At 38.4% G+C, this 21,409-nt stretch overlaps 1 protein-coding gene across 10 annotated transcripts in view; it reads right to left on the bottom strand.

The window, feature by feature from the left end:
- MAST2 (microtubule associated serine/threonine kinase 2) overlaps positions 1 to 21,409 on the bottom strand; it is a 192,418-nt gene that overhangs the window by 55,278 nt on the left and 115,731 nt on the right. For 9 of the 10 annotated variants that reach the window (XM_027683073.1, XM_027683072.1, XM_027683081.1 and 6 more), the window contains 4 exons: positions 12,609 to 12,700; positions 5,875 to 5,950; positions 3,399 to 3,419; positions 1,013 to 1,091 (listed from right to left, as the gene is read on the bottom strand). In XM_027683073.1, the coding sequence (XP_027538874.1) occupies positions 1,013 to 1,091; positions 3,399 to 3,419; positions 5,875 to 5,950; positions 12,609 to 12,700 (268 nt within the window). The remainder of the gene's footprint in view (positions 1 to 1,012; positions 1,092 to 3,398; positions 3,420 to 5,874; positions 5,951 to 12,608; positions 12,701 to 21,409) is intronic. The other variant, XM_027683074.1, reaches the window with a different exon arrangement.

Genomic DNA, 21,409 nt, shown 5'->3' on the forward strand with positions numbered 1-21,409 from the left:
CCAATTCTTTCTCTTGCTATACAGACTGAATTTAACACTCACCTCCTAAAGAACTGTGTGATACATTTGTGTTTGAGAGACACTAGAGAGTTTATGGATGAACTTAACAGCTCACACAGAAAACAATGATACAGTGTAAGATTTGCATAATGTGGAGTTCTGAGTCCTAATTAATGGTGGTATGGAATTATAATTATTAGGAACGTACTCTAAATTATTCACACAAAACTAAATTATCAGTAGAATTACTATGGAAAGAGGCAGCGATGTTACCACACAGTTGAAGGCACTCACCATAACACACACACAAAAGCAAGTTAAATTAAGTCTGTACAGGCAGCCTTGACATTTCTACTTTTTCTGTGCTTGGCTTTGCAATTTGTTACATGGATAACCACAAAACCTATTCACTTCAACAGTAAGGTTCATTTTAGGAAGCATGTGAGAGTTACAAGGGTTAACACAGTGCTGTTGTCTTAGTGGCACTACTGACTGAACTCAAGCAAACTGCAGCCAGCCTTCCTAATGAAGGGTGTAAGAACTGAAAAGCTTTATTAGGAGGTTGAAATTACTGGAGTTGAGTAACAGATGTGGATTATCAGTTTTTCTTTCTGCTAGCCTGATAGCAGAGGTTTTCATACTCAGAACTTGAAAGCAGACAAGAATTTCATTTCCCAGTTATAAAAAGCTGAGAGCTGGAAGGCAATTATGCACTGTGTCTGAGTCCTGCCACTTCAGAGACATTGTGTCTCTCAACTGATCAGTCAAGCCAAGTGCTGCACTGGGATTTCACCAATGCTAAAGGCAAAGTGCAAGATGATAGGAGCTGGGAAATGGAGGAAAAAAGCAGCAGAACCAATAATTTAAAAAAAAATTTAAAAATAATTAGTATATTAAATAATGTTAGCAAAACAATGAAGAAAGATCAGATATTTTAGTAGAGACTCAGAAGCTGATTTGTTAGGGTGTATTTGTACAAACTGAGTTGCTTGGAAAAGTCTGTGTCACTTACTGAAACTGTTGAACTGGGAGTGTTTGTTCCATAGCCAGATGAAGGAAGGGAGGCCAAGGACCAGCGGCGTCCATCCGTTCTGGGGAAAAGATGTAAGGGAAATCATGGTCAAGGACTTATTGTGGCTAATTCTTAGGAGAAAAAAAGCAATTTTCTCCCCCAAATCTCTTAACCTCACGTTTTTATTAAAGTCTCAAGTTATTCAGATAAGTCGGGTATCCTAATTACAGTGACATTTGTGAAAAAGCAGACAGACTAAGTTTTATAAGTAAAATTAGGTGACCTCGGAAAACATAAAGCAAACGGGCATCAGACTCCTGCATTAAGTAGATGCTTTGTATGTGTTAACACTTGTACAAAAATTGGAGCTTTTAAAACAGACAAATGAAAACAGCTCCCTGCAAACTTCTTTGAAAAATGACAGTCGTGCTTAAGATAATTACTTATGTATTTTCTTGTCTTCCAGATGAACATTAAAATTGAGAACAAAAAAAAAAATCACATTAGATCAAGAATCAACTGAAAGCAGATTCATTTGTTTACCTAGTCAGAAAGCATCACCTGGCACAGCTGGGGAATTAAACCCACAACAGCAGATACAAACAGAGATGTGAGGTCCACTCAAAATACTAAGATAAGAATCAGAGAACTCTCATTTAGGGTCTCTCTTTCTCCTCCAGTTAATGTAATATTAGTGGCTATTCCTCTACTCTAGTCAAAGAAATCTGACTACTGGGGAAAATAGCCAAAACATGGTAGAGATATTTCAGAAAAGGTCTTGTTTTACCAATGTCAAAACTGAGGAACTACACAACTGCTTTCAGAAGAATCAGTACTGCCCTCCCTGAAACCTTCTCCACCCAAACTCCAAGCCTACTTTGGAAAGATATGGGGCTTTCTGGTACAAACAAATACAGTGCATTTATGCAAGTGCATTATAAAATAGGAAGTTTGGTACAGGTCTGAAACAGTGCTTATAAACCCCTCAACTGTTATCTTTACAGTAATATCTCTCATCCCACTATCCACACTCGTGAAGCCTCATCTCCAGAAAAAAGTTCAGTGCCCACCAGACATAAACTCCTGTTTACAATTTTTCCAGGCCTAGTTCCTTTTATTTTCAGATGGACAGCACTCTTTACCATCTATCTTAGAACGAGAGGGAAATAAATTCACTGTTCCACATTACTGAAAAAATATTATGCCAAGAGTTTTAAAAAGACTTATGTTTCATGCATTAAAAAAAATAAATAAGTTTGTGATGCAGATTTTTATTGTATGTGTATCTTATAGCTAAACCCCATCTAGCCACAGGTGATGTTTTCTTTGGGAAGACAACTCAATGTAAAAGAACAATCTCAAAATTATTCCAAGAGAAATGGAATTCCTTTCCTAACCCCAAAAAACCAACAATCATCAGAATTACAAAGTTGTTGCTTTCTGTGGTAAGTGACTTAACACCAAACTTCAGTGATCTTCATTCAGCTTCTTGTAACATACAGGAGTACTGGGGAAACCTTCAGGTTAATGATTGTTGAATCAACCTCAGTTTGGACTCTGAGTCCCAAAGCAAGGCAGTCTGTTCACAGGAATGCACAAGTCACTCACTTTTTGCAAAAGGAAAGCCTAATTACTTTTTTAATGAATTACCTAAATTGTGCACTGAAATAACTTCACAATCTTCATTTTGACAAAGTTAAATAAAAAATATATTTATCAGTTAGAAAATTACAGGACACCCCTTCATGCTTGGGCTATTTTCTGCTGATGCAATCGAGGCAAGCAATGTGCTAAGCAGTCAGGACACACATGTCAGCTCTACTCTAGCAGAAAGAAGTGGGACAACACTAGAAATCTTCCAAATCAAAGGAAAGGAAAAAGACTTTAAAAGAAAATTCCTCCTTAATTTATGCGAAACATTTCAAAGTTATTTCAGTGTTCTGTTAATAAACATATTTTAGAGAGACAACATGCAGTATTGCTTCGGTAAAAGACAATCGAAAAAAAACCTTTAGGTTTTATATTTGTTTATTATAGACTCCTTGCTAGCACAACAAAAACATGCAAACAGCAAACTTTGCCTCTAAAATGACATTTTAATTAGTTAATTAAGGAAGTATTTTTATGGCAGCTAAATGCTATTTAATGAACAGTAGATCAATTTCAAACAATAAAGTGTTAGAAAAACAACGCATCTTCTTCAGAGCACTACCTGTTTATCACTTTGAGACAAAATGCAAAGATTTCCTGTTTCCATTACCAAAGAACAGAAGCTAAATGCCTAAATGGGGTTGTTACAGCAGGAACTTGTTAGGGACACGGGCTCAGCTGCACAGAAGCACAGTTCATACACACACACAAAGGGCAGCAATAGGATACACATTACCTGTCTGCTCTGTGTCCGTGGCTGTATGGAAAAAATTGCACAATAATTATGAGAGAGGGAGAAGTAAAAGATGCACATGATTTTTGAAAAAAACCTCCATCTCCTGTTAGTGGTATTCCTCCAAGATCAGTTTTAGTGAATATGAGCACAATTAACCATACATTTACTTATTTCAACAGGAGGATTCCTGAACATGCCAACTTTGTGGCTATGACACAATCACTGAAAGGGTGTCTAACAAGGGATTTATGATTAAGCACAAGTCAGACCAAGGACAATCTAGCAGTATATTGTAGTGGCTTTACAATAACACATGCTTTTCAAACATGTTTCCTACTCTGTCTCAAGAAAGAACTCATCACAGGGCTTCAATGAAAGAATGGAAATCACAAATGATGTCCAAACAGAATAATAAATGAAGAAATTACACCACAAATAACAGGCAGAAAATCAGCAACAAATAATTTCTGTTATTGCAGTGGCAAGAAAACAGGTAAGGGCCATCTCTAAAGACCCACTGAATAGGGTACTGTGAAATATCCACTTGTCTGGCACCACACTTGCAATTACTTAACACCATCATATAGAAATTATTCTGATACTCCTATGTGATAATCTAATCTGTATCTGTTGTTACTGCTGGCATAGCTATTCAGGGTGTAATGCAAGTAGAAAATAGAAACAAGTTGCTAAAACAAGCTGTGCTTAAGTGTTCTTTTCACCGGCAGAAAAAAGTATAGAGAGGAACATGTATACTGTAAAACGAACCACTGTATTCAATAGGACAGGCTTAACCTTTATTCATCCATTTCTTTAAAAGTTAGATTTAAAAAGTGGAAAAGTATGAAAGGGAACTCTTCAGAGTTTTATTACTAAAACATTTATTTGCTGTCTGAACTTTTAGAAACCATAATACTGAAGCATCAATTTGAAAGATAATGTTGAAAAATTATGTTAAGTTTTGACAGTGGTTTCTGCTGCAACTTTTCTCCTGTACCAGGGTCCAGAAGTCCAGATACTGTGAAAACTCGTAAAAATTCAGTGGACTTCAACAGAGCTGATTGAATACTCCCAGATCAGGCTTAGATACTCTTTAAAAACAAAGGTGGATTCTGTGAGTCCATTTGAATTGTTTTATCAGCAGGTAAAACACTAATTTTTCTCTCTGAGGCAACAGGAAAATACATATCCAGTCTCTTACATTTCACATGCTATTAAAAAGATTTTTCTTACATGAGACATGAAGACCAAAGCCTATTTCAAACAGTATCCAAGGACACCAGGTCTTCCAGGGAATCACCTCACTGGAGAAACGCTCCAGGATTTTCCTGCCATTCAGATTAAGGGTGAACCTTATTCCATCAAATCCTAACCCTTTATTCTCCTTTGAAGTTTTGAGACCTATCCTTTATTCTAACTAGTCCTCAAGCTAAATCTGTCATTCTCAGAAAACTTAACTTCCTCTAAGGATGATCACACGTTTCCCATCCTCAGATCATTTTAACACAGGCTAGGGTTTTTTTCTAGCCAAGGCACAGTACAACAAATCCAAAACATCTCCTCCACACTTGAGTCTAATCATCCACCTCCTATGCACAAACCTTTCTTGGGGTTTCTCTGTTTTCCCAGTTCTTTATTTCTCACAAAATTTAACTTTCTGTATGATTATCCCTTTCTGCCTACCTGCTGGGATACAACAGTCAAATCACCCTTTGCCTGCTTTTCCCAGCTGTCTCTATTCTTTCTGTCCTACTCCTTACACGAAATTCATCACTAGAGTATCAGATTTCTTTCCACCAGTTTGATACACAGCATGGCCAGCACCTGTCCAGTGTTCACTGCAGGACAGATGACAGCTTCACATTCAGGTCTTCAGTGCTGCTCTTCTAGAGGCTCTTGTGGACTTGCAATTTCAATTATCAGCTATTTTCCTCATTAGAGCAATAATGTTCTCTTGACACCAATGCCCAAGACAGCAGAGAAAACTCAAGAGTCAGCACCAGGGAATGAAGGCACACAGAGTGGTTGGTGCCTAATTTTAGGTATGTTTACAACTTTGTGCAGACGTAGCAAAGAAGATCAGCACACTCTGAACAAATCCCAGTGAGAGCAACATCTAGGACTGCAACTAAGTTATGATTATCCCAATCATGACTGGTTTTAACATCACTGTGACTAAATTATTTGTCATATCACATGCCCCACATGTCATTCTTCTGGGAGAACGTTGCCTTCTCCCTAGGCAGCATTAACTACTTAATTTGCTTTTATCTTCTTCTAGCTCTGAAAAGTACATTCTGGGTGCTGCCAAGATGTAGTCCATAAAGAATAAAATATAAAACAAAATAAAATACAAATTTTTACGTCAGAGAAAGTAAAACTCAATGAAAAATATCTTCTAACCTACAGGTCATTTCTAAATAAAAGTGTATAAACTATGTGCTTGCCAGTCCAAAGAGAACAGATCCTGCCTTACCTTCGGGCAGGAACAAAGGAAAAATGAGCAGGTGCATTTGGAGAGAAGTTCCTGGGACTGTCCAAAGGGCTGCTACCTGTTTGAGAAAGCCAAAATAAACAGTCCAAAACCATTCCATTCACATTTGCAACAGCAGAATGAGTTTTCACTGTGTAGAAAGACTTTCTAGTCACAAGTAGCTGGAAATATGGAGCTTTGAACCTTTGAGTATCAGTTTTCTAAAGAAATGTTCTGGGTATTTTCCTCCTTTTAAAATAATTTAAGGTGTATGTTTTATTTACTATTTTCAGGTAAGTAATGTACCATCCATAGATAACATATTCTTTTAATATTTTGTAATAATTTCTACATACAAGCTCTTCCTAACACTTGTCAGGGGAAAATCTGAGTGAGAAAGTACACTGGTGACAGTTTCAGGAATAATAAATAGTAAGAAAACATTTCTTCACAATGTACATCAAGGCTGAATGTAAAATTGACTGAGGGGGGGAAAAAAAAGACATACCAAAAGAACAGCACATGATAATAAAAGGACTATACACATGTAAGATGACTGGGCTAAAATCTACCAGTATTCACCTTAACTACCACTTTTCTGAAATAGTACTTCCACCATGAAATGAAAGTAACAGTGAAATTATACAGCAAGGAAAAAAAAAACATTTAATTTTCTCTTGGAACAAGTTTTTTTTCCTCTGGATTTTGACATATGACGTGTAAGCATATGGTTGGTAAGAGGTTTATTGCAATGTATTTTATTTCAAAGTAAAAAGCAACCATTTTGCAGAAAGCCCTTCTGAAATCCAGGATCATTTACAAACTAACTGCTGGAACCTTTGAAAGTTATGGATGAATTAGATGCTTCACATCACTGAGTGTACTTTCTATCAGGCATATTCTTCAGTGGTTTGCTCCTTCTGATCATTAATACACGACAAAAGAGGAACTGTACATAGTAAACATATGTCAACAGCAATTTCTTTGTGCACAGACAATAAGATAACATTAAAATAAGTCCAGGAAAACAGAATAGATTCCAGACAAGCAGTACACTGCAAGGTACATAACTCATAAATGTTTTTAAATTTAGATCCCATATAAAATGGTTTTATTTTAGAAGTCATGTAGAAAAGCCAAACCAATTATGAGTCATCTGCAAAGGACTTGTCTCTGCTTCAAGAGAAGTACTAAGTGACCCTCAGACCAGCACTGTTTGTGAGGTTACGGGCCCATCCAGCAACATACTGCAGCTTTTAATTAAATCACCTTAATTTCAACCAGTTATCCACATAACTGCTACACTGAGAGAGGCAGAACACAAGCACAGTGCTCAGTTGAAGGTAACACTCCCTCACACTTCAGCAATACAAATGGGTCACCAAAGTCTGCAGCAGCATCTCTGCACAACCTCCTGTGAGCAAGGTGTGCACACTTGGCACCCACAGTTGGGCAGGGAGGGACAGGTAGAGGGGAACAGGCTGATACCTCCTGGGGTGTGAGGATGGCCACAGTGCAGCACAGGACAGCAAACTCCATCTGGTCTACAAGTCTACAAGGGGAAAAGCAGCAGCTGGTTGAGATTAAAGCAGCCCCAGGCTGATCTAACATGTGTCATGGGGTGATGAGAGAACTGGAGAGGTAAGTGAATGCCAGACCACTCTACAATCTCCTTCATCAAGAGCAAACTAAATTAAAAACAAAGGGTTTGAGCAACAGGTTTGTTTTCTTTTGGCTTGGTTTTCTTCTGTATTGTTGGTTAAGATTAACAATGAGTTCACAGTGTAATATAACACAATGCAAGTCTTCATCCAAAACTGGATACTGTTTAACCCATTCCCAGTATATCACAAGTGAACAGGGGAGAGAGTGATCAAGAATCAGTAACTAAATAATTTTTGGTGCATGTACTCATTTTAATTCTTATGGTCACACTGCAAATAAAACCCAGAAGCATCATGCTGCTTTTGAACCAAGAGAAGACAGAGAGGTGTGGCAGTCACAGTCTAGGTGGCACTGCAAGCTTACAAGAAGGATTTAAGAAGAGGCCACAACAGCCACCAAGTGAACAACTGAGTTGTGCATGAACACACACATCCTGGTGGCAGCACATGGCTACAGGGTGAGGGTCACCAATTACTTGCTAGGAGCTCCTTGCAAAGGAGCATTTTAGATCCCAGGGAAATGCAGCAGGAGTGAGGCCTTTCCATGGTTATGAAGGTGATCTAATGAAGCAAGGAAGGCTGTCAGCTTTGGTGGGAACCTTGGCCTTTGCCTTCCCATTTTTCAAGCTTTACTAATGATGAACCCTACTGTGTCAAGATGATCCTTTTGAACAAAAAGCTCATTGCCCAACGTTGTTATAAACAAGCAATGAACTGTCATTGCCTTTTTATATCTTCATCAATCTTTTGTGAACTTTCTGGATTACGATCAAAATAAAATTTCAGAATAACTGAGCAAATTGGGTAATGACAGTTTTTAAATATCAGAATTAAGTATGTGGGTGTTCAAACTCTTCTGAGCCTGCACAATGTGGTACAGAGATACTACTAATTTTTAGGTAACTACTTTTTCAGATGTATATGGCATATTTCCTTCCAGACACTGGAATTTTAATTAGTTCCCCTGTGATTTGCTTCTAGTGTTAAAATGAAAAGCAATTAGTTTTTCTACTCAATTCAAGTCTGGGTGAAGCCTTTAAAACAACAACAGGGAGAAGGGGAATTACTACTTTCCCTAAAATTTCCCAGTACTGCTGCATCTGCTCTAGATGAAGGCATTTTAATAAGAGAAGCCTTAGTGCAGTGGTCTCGTTCACCAAGGCTGATCGAAACCCTATTTATTCTGTAGCAAAGGTAGATTCTCCTGTTGCTCAAGGGTTATAGTTGGCTACTATTGAACCTGAAATGACTCTGTCTCAAGGGAGGCTGTTACACAGAATGATTGCCCATTAGGTAAATCAACACGGTTACACAAACGCCAATAATTCAGGCAGGAACCTTTACATCTTCCGGACACAGGAAGAAGGATGCAGCCAAAGCATTTCTATAGCCACCACCCTCAAAATATAAAACCAGACCTCATGGGCAATAGATACATGAAAGTCTCAGCTATCACCTACAAACATGACATTCACCAGATAGGTTATGAGTCCAAAAACTCACAACAGAGCCATGTGGTAAAACCTGCCCCTGAGAATCATACAAATAAATAAATACAAAAAAAGTTTTCGTGGTCTTCTATGTAGCATACACAAATATTACTTGTTGAATATTAACACAAGCAGCTAAAGGTCATATTGCATGCTACAGGATTAGCTGCCTTCCAGCACACAAAAATCTCAAAATGATCAAAAAATTTAAAGCACCCTGTGTACCACTGGCCTCACAAGCAATGAATGCCACAGCGCTCTCACACCATCTGAGGATCACACACGTGACACGCCGAAGAAAAGAAGCTTTGGTAACCAGGGCAGGACCCAGAGTGGTATGTTACATACTCTGCCCACTCTAATAAATAAATAGAGACCTCAGTAATAGCCATTTTTCTGCCAGAAGGTGGGACTGAACTTGCAGTGTAAGAGTGGAATCATTCAATTCAGCAGCACAGTGCTGCCTGCAGGCAGCTCCCTCCGCCTGCCCTTACAGATGGCAAAGGTCCCAGCAGTGACAAGTGGCTCCACTGGAAGCCAGCAAGCAACCTGGCTACCTTACAGCTGTGGAAAGTAAATTTTAAAATAGCCTGAACTTCAATTTTCCAGCTATCTCATTACTACTAAATTATAAAGATAACGTTACTACTTTGATTTTAAGCTTTGCAGTTTAAAATATCACCTAACGGTAACTTAGTTATCAACCTCACGGTGTAATCTCTTTGTAATTTTCAGATTTTAAAAAATGGATTCAAAGAAATACAAACAAACATAAGGAATACATGTGTGTACCTTTTTCCTCACTCTCATTTTGAAAGAAAAAGAATTTAGAACAAAGGAAAAATTTTCAAACTTGTATTCCTAAAACTTGGAACTACACGTTTGGGAGATTAAACAAGCAGAGTGACTTACCCACTAACTTGACAAGCTGTAGCTCTCTATGCCACAGTACTGGCTCATTTTGGAAAATGCTATTTCATACAGTTTGAAAACTGAACTAGCACACTTAAGTGTTCTTGATTCAGAAGTGATTTCATGGCAGAGTTAAAATTGTTTGGATGTACTTCTGCGTCAAATGTTGAGATCTCTTAAGTAATACTTCTCTAAATGTCCTAGGATGTGAAATTGCCTGGCATCTTGTTGGGATGCTATTTCAGGCAGTACATGCATCTGCCTGGATCAGTGTTCCTTAGGAGGTTCATTCTTGCCTGACAGAAAGACAACTGAATCTCACCCACTGACTTTTACAGTACACACGAGGAATAACTCCTGGGATTAGTGACATACAGGACTTCATTTTAGTGTGGTTTCTGAATAGAAACATTTCAGAAAGCCTCCCTGATTTCTCTGCATGCTTGATGTTCCTTTGATTTGTAAAAGAGGTTCAGAATGGGCATTAAGAAGACAAGACAAAAGTTCAAGACAAAACAGGCCAGGGAGAGACTCCAGAGTTTCTTAGTAACTCATCACTGCATGTGCCTGAACAAACAGATTGATAGATTCTGTTCAAATACTAAACAAATATCACAGCCTGTTCTCGAATTCACATCTCATATATGATATTTCTTAAGAAAATATTTGTGACTCTACTCTAAATTTCATCTACTTTTGCCTCTTGAATAAATTATTTTTTCCCAGGGAAGACTCCTAAATATAGTACTGGTACAGAACTCAAATTACAATTAATTTACCTTCCTATGCTTTACTGGCTACTCTTGGAGGTCACAAAGGATTTCCTTTTAACTAATAATTTAAAATCCCATATGCAACATGAGAACAAAAAAATGGAAACGTTTGACAACTACTGCTAAAGTAAGGTGGCACACCACTGAGTCGATACTCTTCTTTTTAGAAGACATTCACATACTTTATCTAATAGATTTAATTTATCTAATAAATTATAAGCTTGTAAAGTCTGAAACAGCAACAAAACCACCCGGAGAAACTTTTAATTTTTGAAATAGACAGAAGAGAAAAGAAAATGTAAATGTTTCTATTATGAGCAATCCCGCATTTGTTTTCTGAGCAACGATCATATCAATATCTTGTTGCAATCAACCAAGCAAGGACACTTCTTTATCTCAGTTAAAGGCTTGTACAGCTAATTCAGAATTTGTAAAACAAAATATATATTAAGTCAAAGGAGAATTTCTTTCATGAAAAATGCCTTGTTGAAACCAAATTTTACAAAGCTATGACTACCATAATTACACACAAGAGAACCAAGGGAGTTTGAGGTGAAAGGGGATGGCTCTATACAAACTTTTGGCCCTGCATCCTATTTCAGATTCTGAAGCAAAAAGAAAATTATTTTAATCTATCACCTAAAAGATTTTGTTAACATTTTAATTTGAAAATAATGGGTTATTTAAAAAAAAATATAATTAAAGTAAATTCCTAGCCTTCCATGACTGGGCTTTTTATAGCATCCCAAGCAAACGTGACAGATTTTTATGATAACTTAGAGTGAATGGGGCTTTCGTGGGCCCCCCTGAACAATAACTTCGGCCTTCTTTTTCCTTTCAACAGGTTGGATGTCACCTCTCGAGATGCAAAGCTCTGCAAACAGAAGCAGATGGCTCCTTTTAGCTGAGCTACTATCAGTGTGCTGTTCTTTCTCAGCATTTCCTTAATTTCAGTCTCCAGAAAGCATTTACAGAACACACTGCCATGTAGGAGGAAGAAAGTCTGATGATAATGAAAACAACAGTTCCTTGTCCTGCACGCAGCAGTGATGTGCTTCCAGACAGGCTCCACTGTGGATGTGCCACAAATGTTCAAGCTGCTTCGTGCTACTCACTGGTGCCCATAAGGGCCATACCTGGAGCCCAACCATCTTCTCTGGCATTTTGAAACAGCAAAAACATTGCAGTCACACATCACCTACCTCCCTCAGCAACAAAAACATCAAGAGAACATGCTGTTCAGGCAAGCTGTTGAATCTGCATGTGTGACCCTTTCTGAAGAATCATTCCTTCCTTTTTCATAGAAAGAACATCTCCACACGCTTCACCTCAATGAATAACAAGCACCTGCCCATGTGCTCTGAAATGAGCATTTCACAGTTGCTGCCATCATAAAATTGGCAGCAATTTAAAAAAAAAAAAAAGAAAGAAAGAAAAAGTAATCCCAAGCACCTCATGTTGCTCTAAGGAGCAGATAGAGACCATAAAATGGCACAGTGCACAGCTGCCAGAGGCATACAAGGAGGAAACAAGCAGGATGTTCCTTCTCACGAGAACTGCAGTTAAATCACTGGCACAAATTAACCATGCTCGGAGACTCAAAACAAGATATTTATTTAAAAGTATTTATCTAATTTTATTTTGTTTTCCAAGAGGATTGAATCCCCCAGGAAGAGTGGAGGACGGATACGAAAGCAAACTAGGAAGTATGGAACATAAAACATTTATCTTGAAACTACAAGGACTCTCTTACAAGGTAGAGAAGGTGAAAAACTCTTGTCAGAATATGCTCTCCAAAGAGCATATTTGTTGTTGAGTATCAATATGTTCAAACTCACCACAATGACTACTGACATTTCTGTTAATGATTCCCAGGTAGAGCAGTCCCAGGGACTTACCTGCGTGTCCATGAAGAGGGGAATGTGGTCGTGGGAGAGTTGGAGACGTGCTGGATGTTACAATCAAACTCTTTCTGTTGCTTGTCCGACAGCTGAAAGAAAGAAAGATGAACACTAAGGCATGGTCAGATGAACAACAGCACCTGAAGGCAGGTCCTGCAGAATGTCTTTCAGCTTAGGAGGAATCTCAGTATTTAGGTCTGTGTTTCCTTATGCTCTCGACCTCGGTAGTGACCCTGTAAAGAAGTAAATGTACAGGGCCAAAAGCAGCAACAAGGTGTTTTAATACTCTGGAAGCATATGCTGCAAAGGCCACTGGAGATAGCTGATAATTCATTCCTGATTCACAGAATATGTGCAATTCAAGCTTGCAAATCTCACAAAAAGTAAAAAAAAAAAGTACAATACCCCAGAGTGCTTCGGATATTCTTACCAATATCCAACCTAGCGAATAAATCCATGACAATTGTTGGCTGTTACTATAAGAAAGCAGAGCACATTCCTTAGGGCAGAGTTAAAATTACAAAGCAAAGTGTTAGCACAGTTCAGCAGATGAGCAGGATTACCAACTAAACTTAAAACTTAGGATTCAAAAATCTTTGTGAACACACGTGGCAGCACTGATGGAAAACTCTGCAAAGCAAGTTCCAGACACGCCTCTGCCACATCAACTCCACTCGATGCCGTGACTTTGTTCCAGCAAGGAAAGTGACAGTTCTTATGGGGCAGTTCAGATCTACTTTTTATCCCAGTGGAGTTTCAGAACTGAGCCAAATGAAGAGAAGGATGTGTTCCTTCATTTGCTTCCCAGCTTGTGATTGCTAGTAGCAAACATTTAGCTTTAAAGATAATAAAAGGAACTGCAATGGGCAAGAGAAACATTTTTAAACCATGGGAGCTGTGAACATGAGCAACTAGATATTTAAATCACTTTGTGATTGCCACTTTTCCTATTGTTTCAACAACAAAATCTCACAACTGACCAAGTTGTATATATTATTGCTACATACATTTGCTCATTGTACCTCCAGCTTGCTTTCTAGATGTCAGGAACATTTCTGCTTCCTTCAGCAGTTCTCAAAACAGGTAACTAAAATCACATGGGTGTTGACAGGGGTGGGAGAATAGCCAGGAGTGGGGAAGGTTGAGCAGAGACTGACCAAGGAGCTCGTTGGCCCCACTCTGGGGGTGCCCTGTGAAGGTCCACATTGGGTTCCCCAGGCACAGGCAAAGCCTGTTTGGTTGCAGAGCCCCAAATGCTGATGTCTGCCAGGTCTGTCCTGCACTGGCTGATCTGCTGGAGCTGCCCAACAATAAACACACTCAGACTGCCAAGAACTACAATTTAATGCAAAACTATTTTGCTGCCACAGGATACAGTGCATCTGACTATTATTATTTGTAAGCTTTTTTTATTGCTGTTCTATAGGAAACTAGAGAACTTGATGCAGAAAAAAATACAACTGAACTGCCAACTATAATAAACAGTAATAAAGTTGAAGCACCATTAACTGCTATTCAGGCTCTTTAGTGTACTTAAAGCATTCCTCAAAATTATCCAACTGATTCCATACAATCTCCATTTACATTCATGTATTATTCAACAACAGTCCATCCAAAACCTGATTGCCATTGTGCACATCATATGGAAAAACTAACAGAATGATTTTAAGAAGCTTAAAATCTCAGTTCATGGATATTTTGAATATGTTTTCAGTTACACTATTCCAGTAACTGCTGAAAAAAGATTGAATACTCAATTCCAACATTAATACCAGATAATCATTGTTTATATTACCAGAAAATCTTTCTCACAACATGAAATTCCTGAGTGTTCTAGTATAATATATATTACTATGTAAAACATAAAAAAAAATCCTGGATATTTTACTATAAAATGTAACACAGGAATTTAAGATCTTGCTCAATATAAAACACTACTACAATCAGAAAATAGAGCTCCATTCTCTATGGTCATATTCTCTTTGCTAAAGAGAATTCTTAAAGTACACTTTACCACAGCCATGTTTGGAGCTGGCTATGGAAATTTAGTATATTTTAAACCACAGCGTAACAGGGAAAGCAAACTATTCCAAACTCAAAGCTTTTTAACTGCTTGCCTGTGTTTGCCAAATTGAACACAGTGTTACAAACCCATTTTCTCTGCTGTCCTTGTAAAGACAAGGAACCAAAAGAGAAAGGGTTAAGTGGCTGGAGAACAAGCACAGCTGAGACCCCTTAAAAGAGGTCAGGTTTACAGAAATGTACCCAGAGGAGAGAATGGCTTGGAGTGAAAGGCTAGCCCCAAGTTGGGAATAAAACATTATTCTCCTTACACCCTCAAAATTGGATAACTTTCAATTTCCCTGGATCTCTCATCTGCAGAGGGGAAACACCACTTGGGCCTGTTTAGCCATTTCTATGACCTGTGTGTGCTGGCAATAAGGCAAAGCTTAAACACAGAAACTAAAAACAAAACAGGACTCCTAACTTCTCAGATTCATGTTATATATGTTGAGAAAAATATACAAATACAATCATACACTCTACTGGTTGAAGAGAGCTCTATGGATACAGACACAAAACTTTAACAGATCTAGGAATCCTTGAGGAAATACAGAACAAGAGAGATGAAGTTCTGGTAGTCACTAAAATATAAAAAAAAGGGAGGGGGGAAGGGAGGAAGTAACATGCAGAGGAAAGGCAGACACTGATCTCTTCTCTGTGATGACCAGTGACAGGACCCGAGGGAATGGTCTGAAGCTGTGTCAGGGGAGGTTTAGGTTGGATATTAGAGAAAGGTTCTTCACCCTGGGTGCTAGAACAGGCTCCCAGAGAAGTGGTCACAGCCCTAAGCCTCACAGAGTTCAAGAATTGTTTGGACAATACTCTCAAGTCCATGGTGTGACTCTCGGGGACAGTCCCGAGCAGGGCTAAGGGTTGAACTCCTTCCAAATCAGCACATTCTGTGATTCTGTGACTTCAGCTGGGCAACCTCTCCCCCAGGAAGTCACTATTGACAGCACTTGAGCACCTCCTAAAGGAAAAACAGCTAAATATGAAAGAAGCAAAGCTGGCTTTAGGCAGGGCTTTGTGCTAAAGAAATTCAAACTAGTCAATTTAAGTGTTGGCAGAAACAGTTCCAATGAAGAAAAAACTATTTCCTGGAAGATGCATTTTAGCCAGACAGACAGTTCTGGGTTCAAAACTGAGCTACCAGGCCAATGATAAAGAGGAGACCATGTTGTCAATCCTTTAAATTGCATTAATTATTGTTTATTTCTGTTTGCAAATTCTCAAAACAACACAGTATGTTTTTTTACTTAAAAATTAATTCCATCTACATAAGAAAAGAGGAGTAATAGGAGAAAGCAGAAGGGGAAAAGGTTGGCTATACATCTGAGTTTTTTAACCAGGAAAAAAATCAAGTTCTTAACCAGTCCAGAGAGATTCTAAGTATTATTATTTGTTTATAAGCCAAAGGTTTGCTATTTTCATTAAATGCGAGGCGACCCTTACCCTGACCCTCCTTTCCTCTCACAATTTGCTATGGGTCTTGTTAACCTTTTTTCCTCAGGTCCCACGTCATAATTTCAGAGAATAAATCCCCTCCAGATCTTCCAGCTAAGGCAAAACAGGATTTTAATAGCACAGAGTTTCTGTACAGCCCAGAGCTGCAGGGTCGAGCTCCACCAGCAGAGTGATTTGGAGGTGCTGCCCCTGAGGTCCCACACCCACACAGACAAACCCAAGCCTAGAAACCTATGAGGGCACGGGAGCAACTGGATTTAACTCTGAACACACAGAGCAAAACGCGCAGTTTATATCGAAATAGTTGAAACAATGCCTTTGCATCACTATGGAAATAGAACTTTTACTATTTCTAGAGTTAACTTCTCTGCCTGCAGTAAAAATAACGTTTGTTACATGCTCTGAAGTGTCCCCGAAACCGGACACTGCAGGACATCGGACATGGGCCTGGTAACTGGACACTGGGTTTGGACCCACTGAAATGTACCCAGGAGCCAGCAGCACCCCTGGCCAGAGTTATTTCTGAGCACACTTGGCAGTGTATCTGTGAGCTGCACGCAGCCCAGGGGCTCTTCAGCTACACCCCAACTAACCTTCTCTGCCCCCACACACGATCCCATGTTAAGCCTCTAAAATGAGCAACGTGAGTACACCTTGTTTCATGTGCATATTCAGGCTGAAAAAAAAAAATCAATGTTTCAGTTTCAGCATAAATCAATATTTGGTTCTTTATTTTAGTGGTTTCCTCGGGGGACATCTTCAACTCACTGAGCAAAACTCATTAACGTCCATGAGGCATTCATGCAATGAATGCAAGGCCACAGAAAAAAAAAACAAGTTAAAAATACATAACCAGCCACCACCATCAAGTAATTTCATAGTGTTGCTGGTTATTAGAAACTAATAACGATAAGGAAGTTTCTCAAATTTACCTGAATTTATAGAATGTCTCATATTGAAGCTACTGACTACGTAAGTAAACAAGATTAGCACCAATTGCACAAGTCTTCTCATTGACTTTTGACAGAAATCAACTCGAAGAAATAAGATGTATGGAAAAAGTATATCTTAAATCACATTTTGGTTAATATTCATGAATGTATTTTTATATAGAACTTATTATAGAATCACTAAGGTTGGAAAACACCATCCAAGATCATCAAGTCCAACATTCAAATAAAAATTTTCATTTCAATTATACAGTTTTAGTTTTGCAAACCACCTCAAGCTGTCAGAGTGCCAGATTAACTCTTCCATTAACTAATAATTTCTTTCAAAATAACACTTCAGAAGCCCAACATCAGACTTGTTCCAGATTTGACATGCAATTCAATGACCCCAAGTCCCTGTGGACTGGGATCCAAAATTCAGAGCAATCATATCTACAAAAGTTATTTGTGGTTACATATTTTCCTAAAATGTAGTATCACCTAACCAAACTTCACCAGATTCTCCTCTGATGTTACAGAAGTTTGGTTTCAGTTGATTTGCTTTACAAAGAATTCTTTACAAGAAACAGACATTTTGGAAATGAAAATAAGTATTTAAAATTTTTATTCACAATGGCAGAAAATTTACAAAATCCAAAATCTGCATGTCAATGAATGCACCAGCTGCGCAGAAATGTTAACTAGATGTGGAAGTTATTGTCTTAATTATAGTAATTCAAAGATGGAAGCAATTTTGTAAGCTTTAGCACTACCAACAACAGGGATAATTAGTTCTCAAAAATAGAAAAGTAAGCATCTGGTTCAAGTGATTTCTTCTTTTTTTTTTCCACATTCAAGAATAGTTTAAAAGTTATTCATCCTAGAATAACTGAGGGGGAAAAAGTGTTATTATTCATGGTGTAGGTTTGGTGGTTTGCACAATCCTACAACAAACACTTACTTAGTCATAAAGAAATACAGTTACATGCACTTAAAACGTGAAGGATGGAAGTACAAGTCCAACAAGCGACTTCTTAAAGGTTGAAGACAGAGCCTCCACCACAACAGACACAGAACTATCTTCTTCCCAGCATCACCCAGGAAAACTGCAATTATTTCCTGTCATTAAAGTCCCACAAGCAAGGAAACATCTTGAATTTGGATCCCTTCCTGGTTACCTTGTTCAGACTAATTACTGAGGAGCCTTTTTCCAGTGCATTTCTAGACAGTCTTTCCCTGCCATTCATTTCTGCATAAGGTCAATCCCCAACTCCCATGACCTCGAGACTGGAATGCAGTATTCCTGTTTTGCCCACCTAAATGAAGAGCTTCAAATAAGATTGAACTCTGGAACCTAAAGGAATTTAACCTTAAGGAAAAATAACAATGAAAGCCAACTTTTTGGTTGGTTTGAGTACAGGATCCTCTTCCACAAGAAGCATTCATGGAGTAGTTACTACAACCACAGAAACAGATGCAAGTTGTTAAGCAAGCCAGGCTCTACTCAAATTTGCATTGCCCGTTCTTTTAAAGCTCATGAGACAAAACAAACTGGTAAAAAATGGTATTTTTTCACAACCGAACATTTTGCTCGGAGATTTCTGGCTTGCTGCAGGTGACATTTGTGCCAGGGTGCTGCAGACTCACTCTGTGTTCAGGGGTGTTTGTTCCATGAAGGATGAAAAGCTCCATCCCCCTCCCTCCTTTTTTTTGATGCCTGATCCATATTATTAATTCAAATACATGCAATGTGTGAGCTGCTTCAGAGACAGACATTTTGCACAGTCATCCATGAGGTCTAGGAAAGTCTTCTTGGAAAGCAAAGACGACTTCATTTTGCCACGAAACAAGTGAAAAGTCCTGGTTGAAGCCTTTCCCTTCTGCACTAAAGTAAGATGGATGCTAGGGGATGTTCCCATGCCTCATGCTGGTACCAGTACATTTGAGTCAATGTGCAGATGGCTGCAGAAAAATGTGAATTCTGTGGGACGAGGAGCACAGAGGTAAAAGATGCAGTCAACTTGTCAAGTGTGGGTTGCACTTCTGTACAGATATCCAAAGAGAAAATGGGGGTAAAACACATGAATAATATCTTTTTTTATGCTAACAAATACAGTAACTGAGGTGAACGAGGAGTGGAGCAATGCAAGACTTACAAAGCAAGGAGTAAACTGGATGCAGATTGGTTCTTTTGTTTTAAGGAAGATTAACATCTTACTACTTAGGAATTAACTTATTGTATGAAAGACCATTTATTTTCCTTTCATCTAAAACAAGCTGTATGGTAGATAAACCCTTCTACTTCATTTAGAGCTCAAATTGAAGCAGCAGCATCATCTCAAGCTAAGAAATTACAAAAGAAAAGGGTAAAATTTCCAGTGAACACCAAATTTATGTCTAATTTGCCTAATGTTTGAGGCTGGTGCACACCTGCTTGCACCACGCTGTATAGTTCAGACCTTTTGCATTATTAACAACATAGGAACAACTCTGCAAAGGCAAACAAAATGAGATGTCACAACAAATTACAGTGACTGGTACAGCCATTCTCAACTACATGAAGCCACTTTTATTCCGAAATATTCCTCCCTCCAAAGCCTATCTTTGTTCTAGTACGAAAGAAAAAAAGTAAGAAAAAAACGTCTGATTATGGAAGAGAGACCCCAGAATAAATATAAACACTATTTAAGGGGCAAAAACATAGAGCGACCTTCTCAAGCATTCCTATCTCCTCCTTCAGTTCTGTTATGCATTATACTGCCATGAAGTTACATCACAAAATGTGAAAGGATGATTTAATGAAAGCTAAGCTTAACCGCACACTTTCATTTCTCATTTCCTCCAAATCTATTATTAAATGCTTCACGTAGCAGAGCTGCTTTTTAAATAAGTCTCTACTTGGCAATTCTCACAGAAGACAGTTTGTCATATTTCTTTTCCTCCAAAAAAATCCAAGCAAACAAATTCCAGAATGGAATGACAAAATGATTTTATATTGTTTCAAATCTTCTAACCATGCAGAGTACAATTATATGCAGGTGTGCAATATAACAAACACAGTCTAAACACTCTCCCCAAAGATGGATCCAGAAAATTAAGCAAATGAGTTGAAAATGAAAATAAAGTTTTCCAGGTTTAACATAAATCTTGCATAAAATAATATGAAAAGTCATTTGGTTTCTTTGTAGCACACAATGTGAACAATTTTCTTCATTTTGTTTCAGGGCATTTTCTTGGTTTAAGAATCAAAAAATGTTACAAATTAGCTCGTTATCAGCTACCTGCAGTTCCAAATCTCAGCATGAGGATAAATTACTGATCTAATTTTAAATCTCTTCTAACAATACAGTATTTTAGAAATAATATCCAAATCAGACTGTCAGGGGCGTTGCCTTTGCTGCACAGATTTTCACACAATCGAACAGAGTAATAACCAGGGTGGGAACATTCTGAATATAAACAGGACTAGCATGTTTGCAATTGAATTATTTGCCAAATTTTAAAAATATCTGTTCTGAAGGTGCTCTCATCAACAGAGCAAAACCTTTCCAGTGGAGCTAAGACTCATCCTTCCAACAACAGAGACTAACAATAACAACCCTACTGAAAAGGTTCAGGGTTTGTGCTTGCTTGGCACAACGTTACACTTATGATATGCTTTCCAACAGCTGGAACTACAGCTCTTCTTTGGCTCTCAGTCAAGTGCTGGGCCATGCTTCCAGCCCTGGTGCCTCTGATATTTTGCAGATGAGCCTTATTTACTGCCATCCTCAGCTCCCCAAGGGGCAAGACGGACATCAACTTTCTTAAGAACCTCCAGCATATTTAACTTGCAAGCAGTTCCCAGTAGATTAGAGTACAGAAAATCCTGAACAGAACATAGACCACATCTGGACAAGTGTGCCAGAAGGGCAGACAACAGGGAGAGGATGTTGTTAGACAGTAAATCTGCTCCTTGGGTCCTCATCTGCAACCAATTCATCAACATTTTAGGTAGCTTCGTGTAAAATCACCATCCCTCAGTTTTTCAGTTCTACATCCCTTTTGACAGAAAGGCTTTCTGGATATTTTGAATTTATCTAGAGGGACCAAAATATCTGATTTCTAAGAAAAAAAAAACCACCAAGGTAAGCTGCAACACATATTATCATGCTTTGCACCACAGATACATCAACACTCTCACCCCTCCTACCTTTTTGACCCAGGCACTGCCCTAACCATTGCTGCTATGAGAACCATGTTCTTTTATCTTACTAGGGTTGCCATTCTCTCTTTTTTAATTTTGCAGAGTTTCAATATATAAAAAAATATTCATTGAACAGGTAAACAATTCTCAAGTGC

The sequence above is a fragment of the Neopelma chrysocephalum genome, unplaced genomic scaffold, assembly GCF_003984885.1.
Source record: "Neopelma chrysocephalum unplaced genomic scaffold, ASM398488v2 Primary Assembly neopelma1_64, whole genome shotgun sequence".
In the NCBI taxonomy this organism is placed as follows: domain Eukaryota; kingdom Metazoa; phylum Chordata; class Aves; order Passeriformes; family Pipridae; genus Neopelma; species Neopelma chrysocephalum.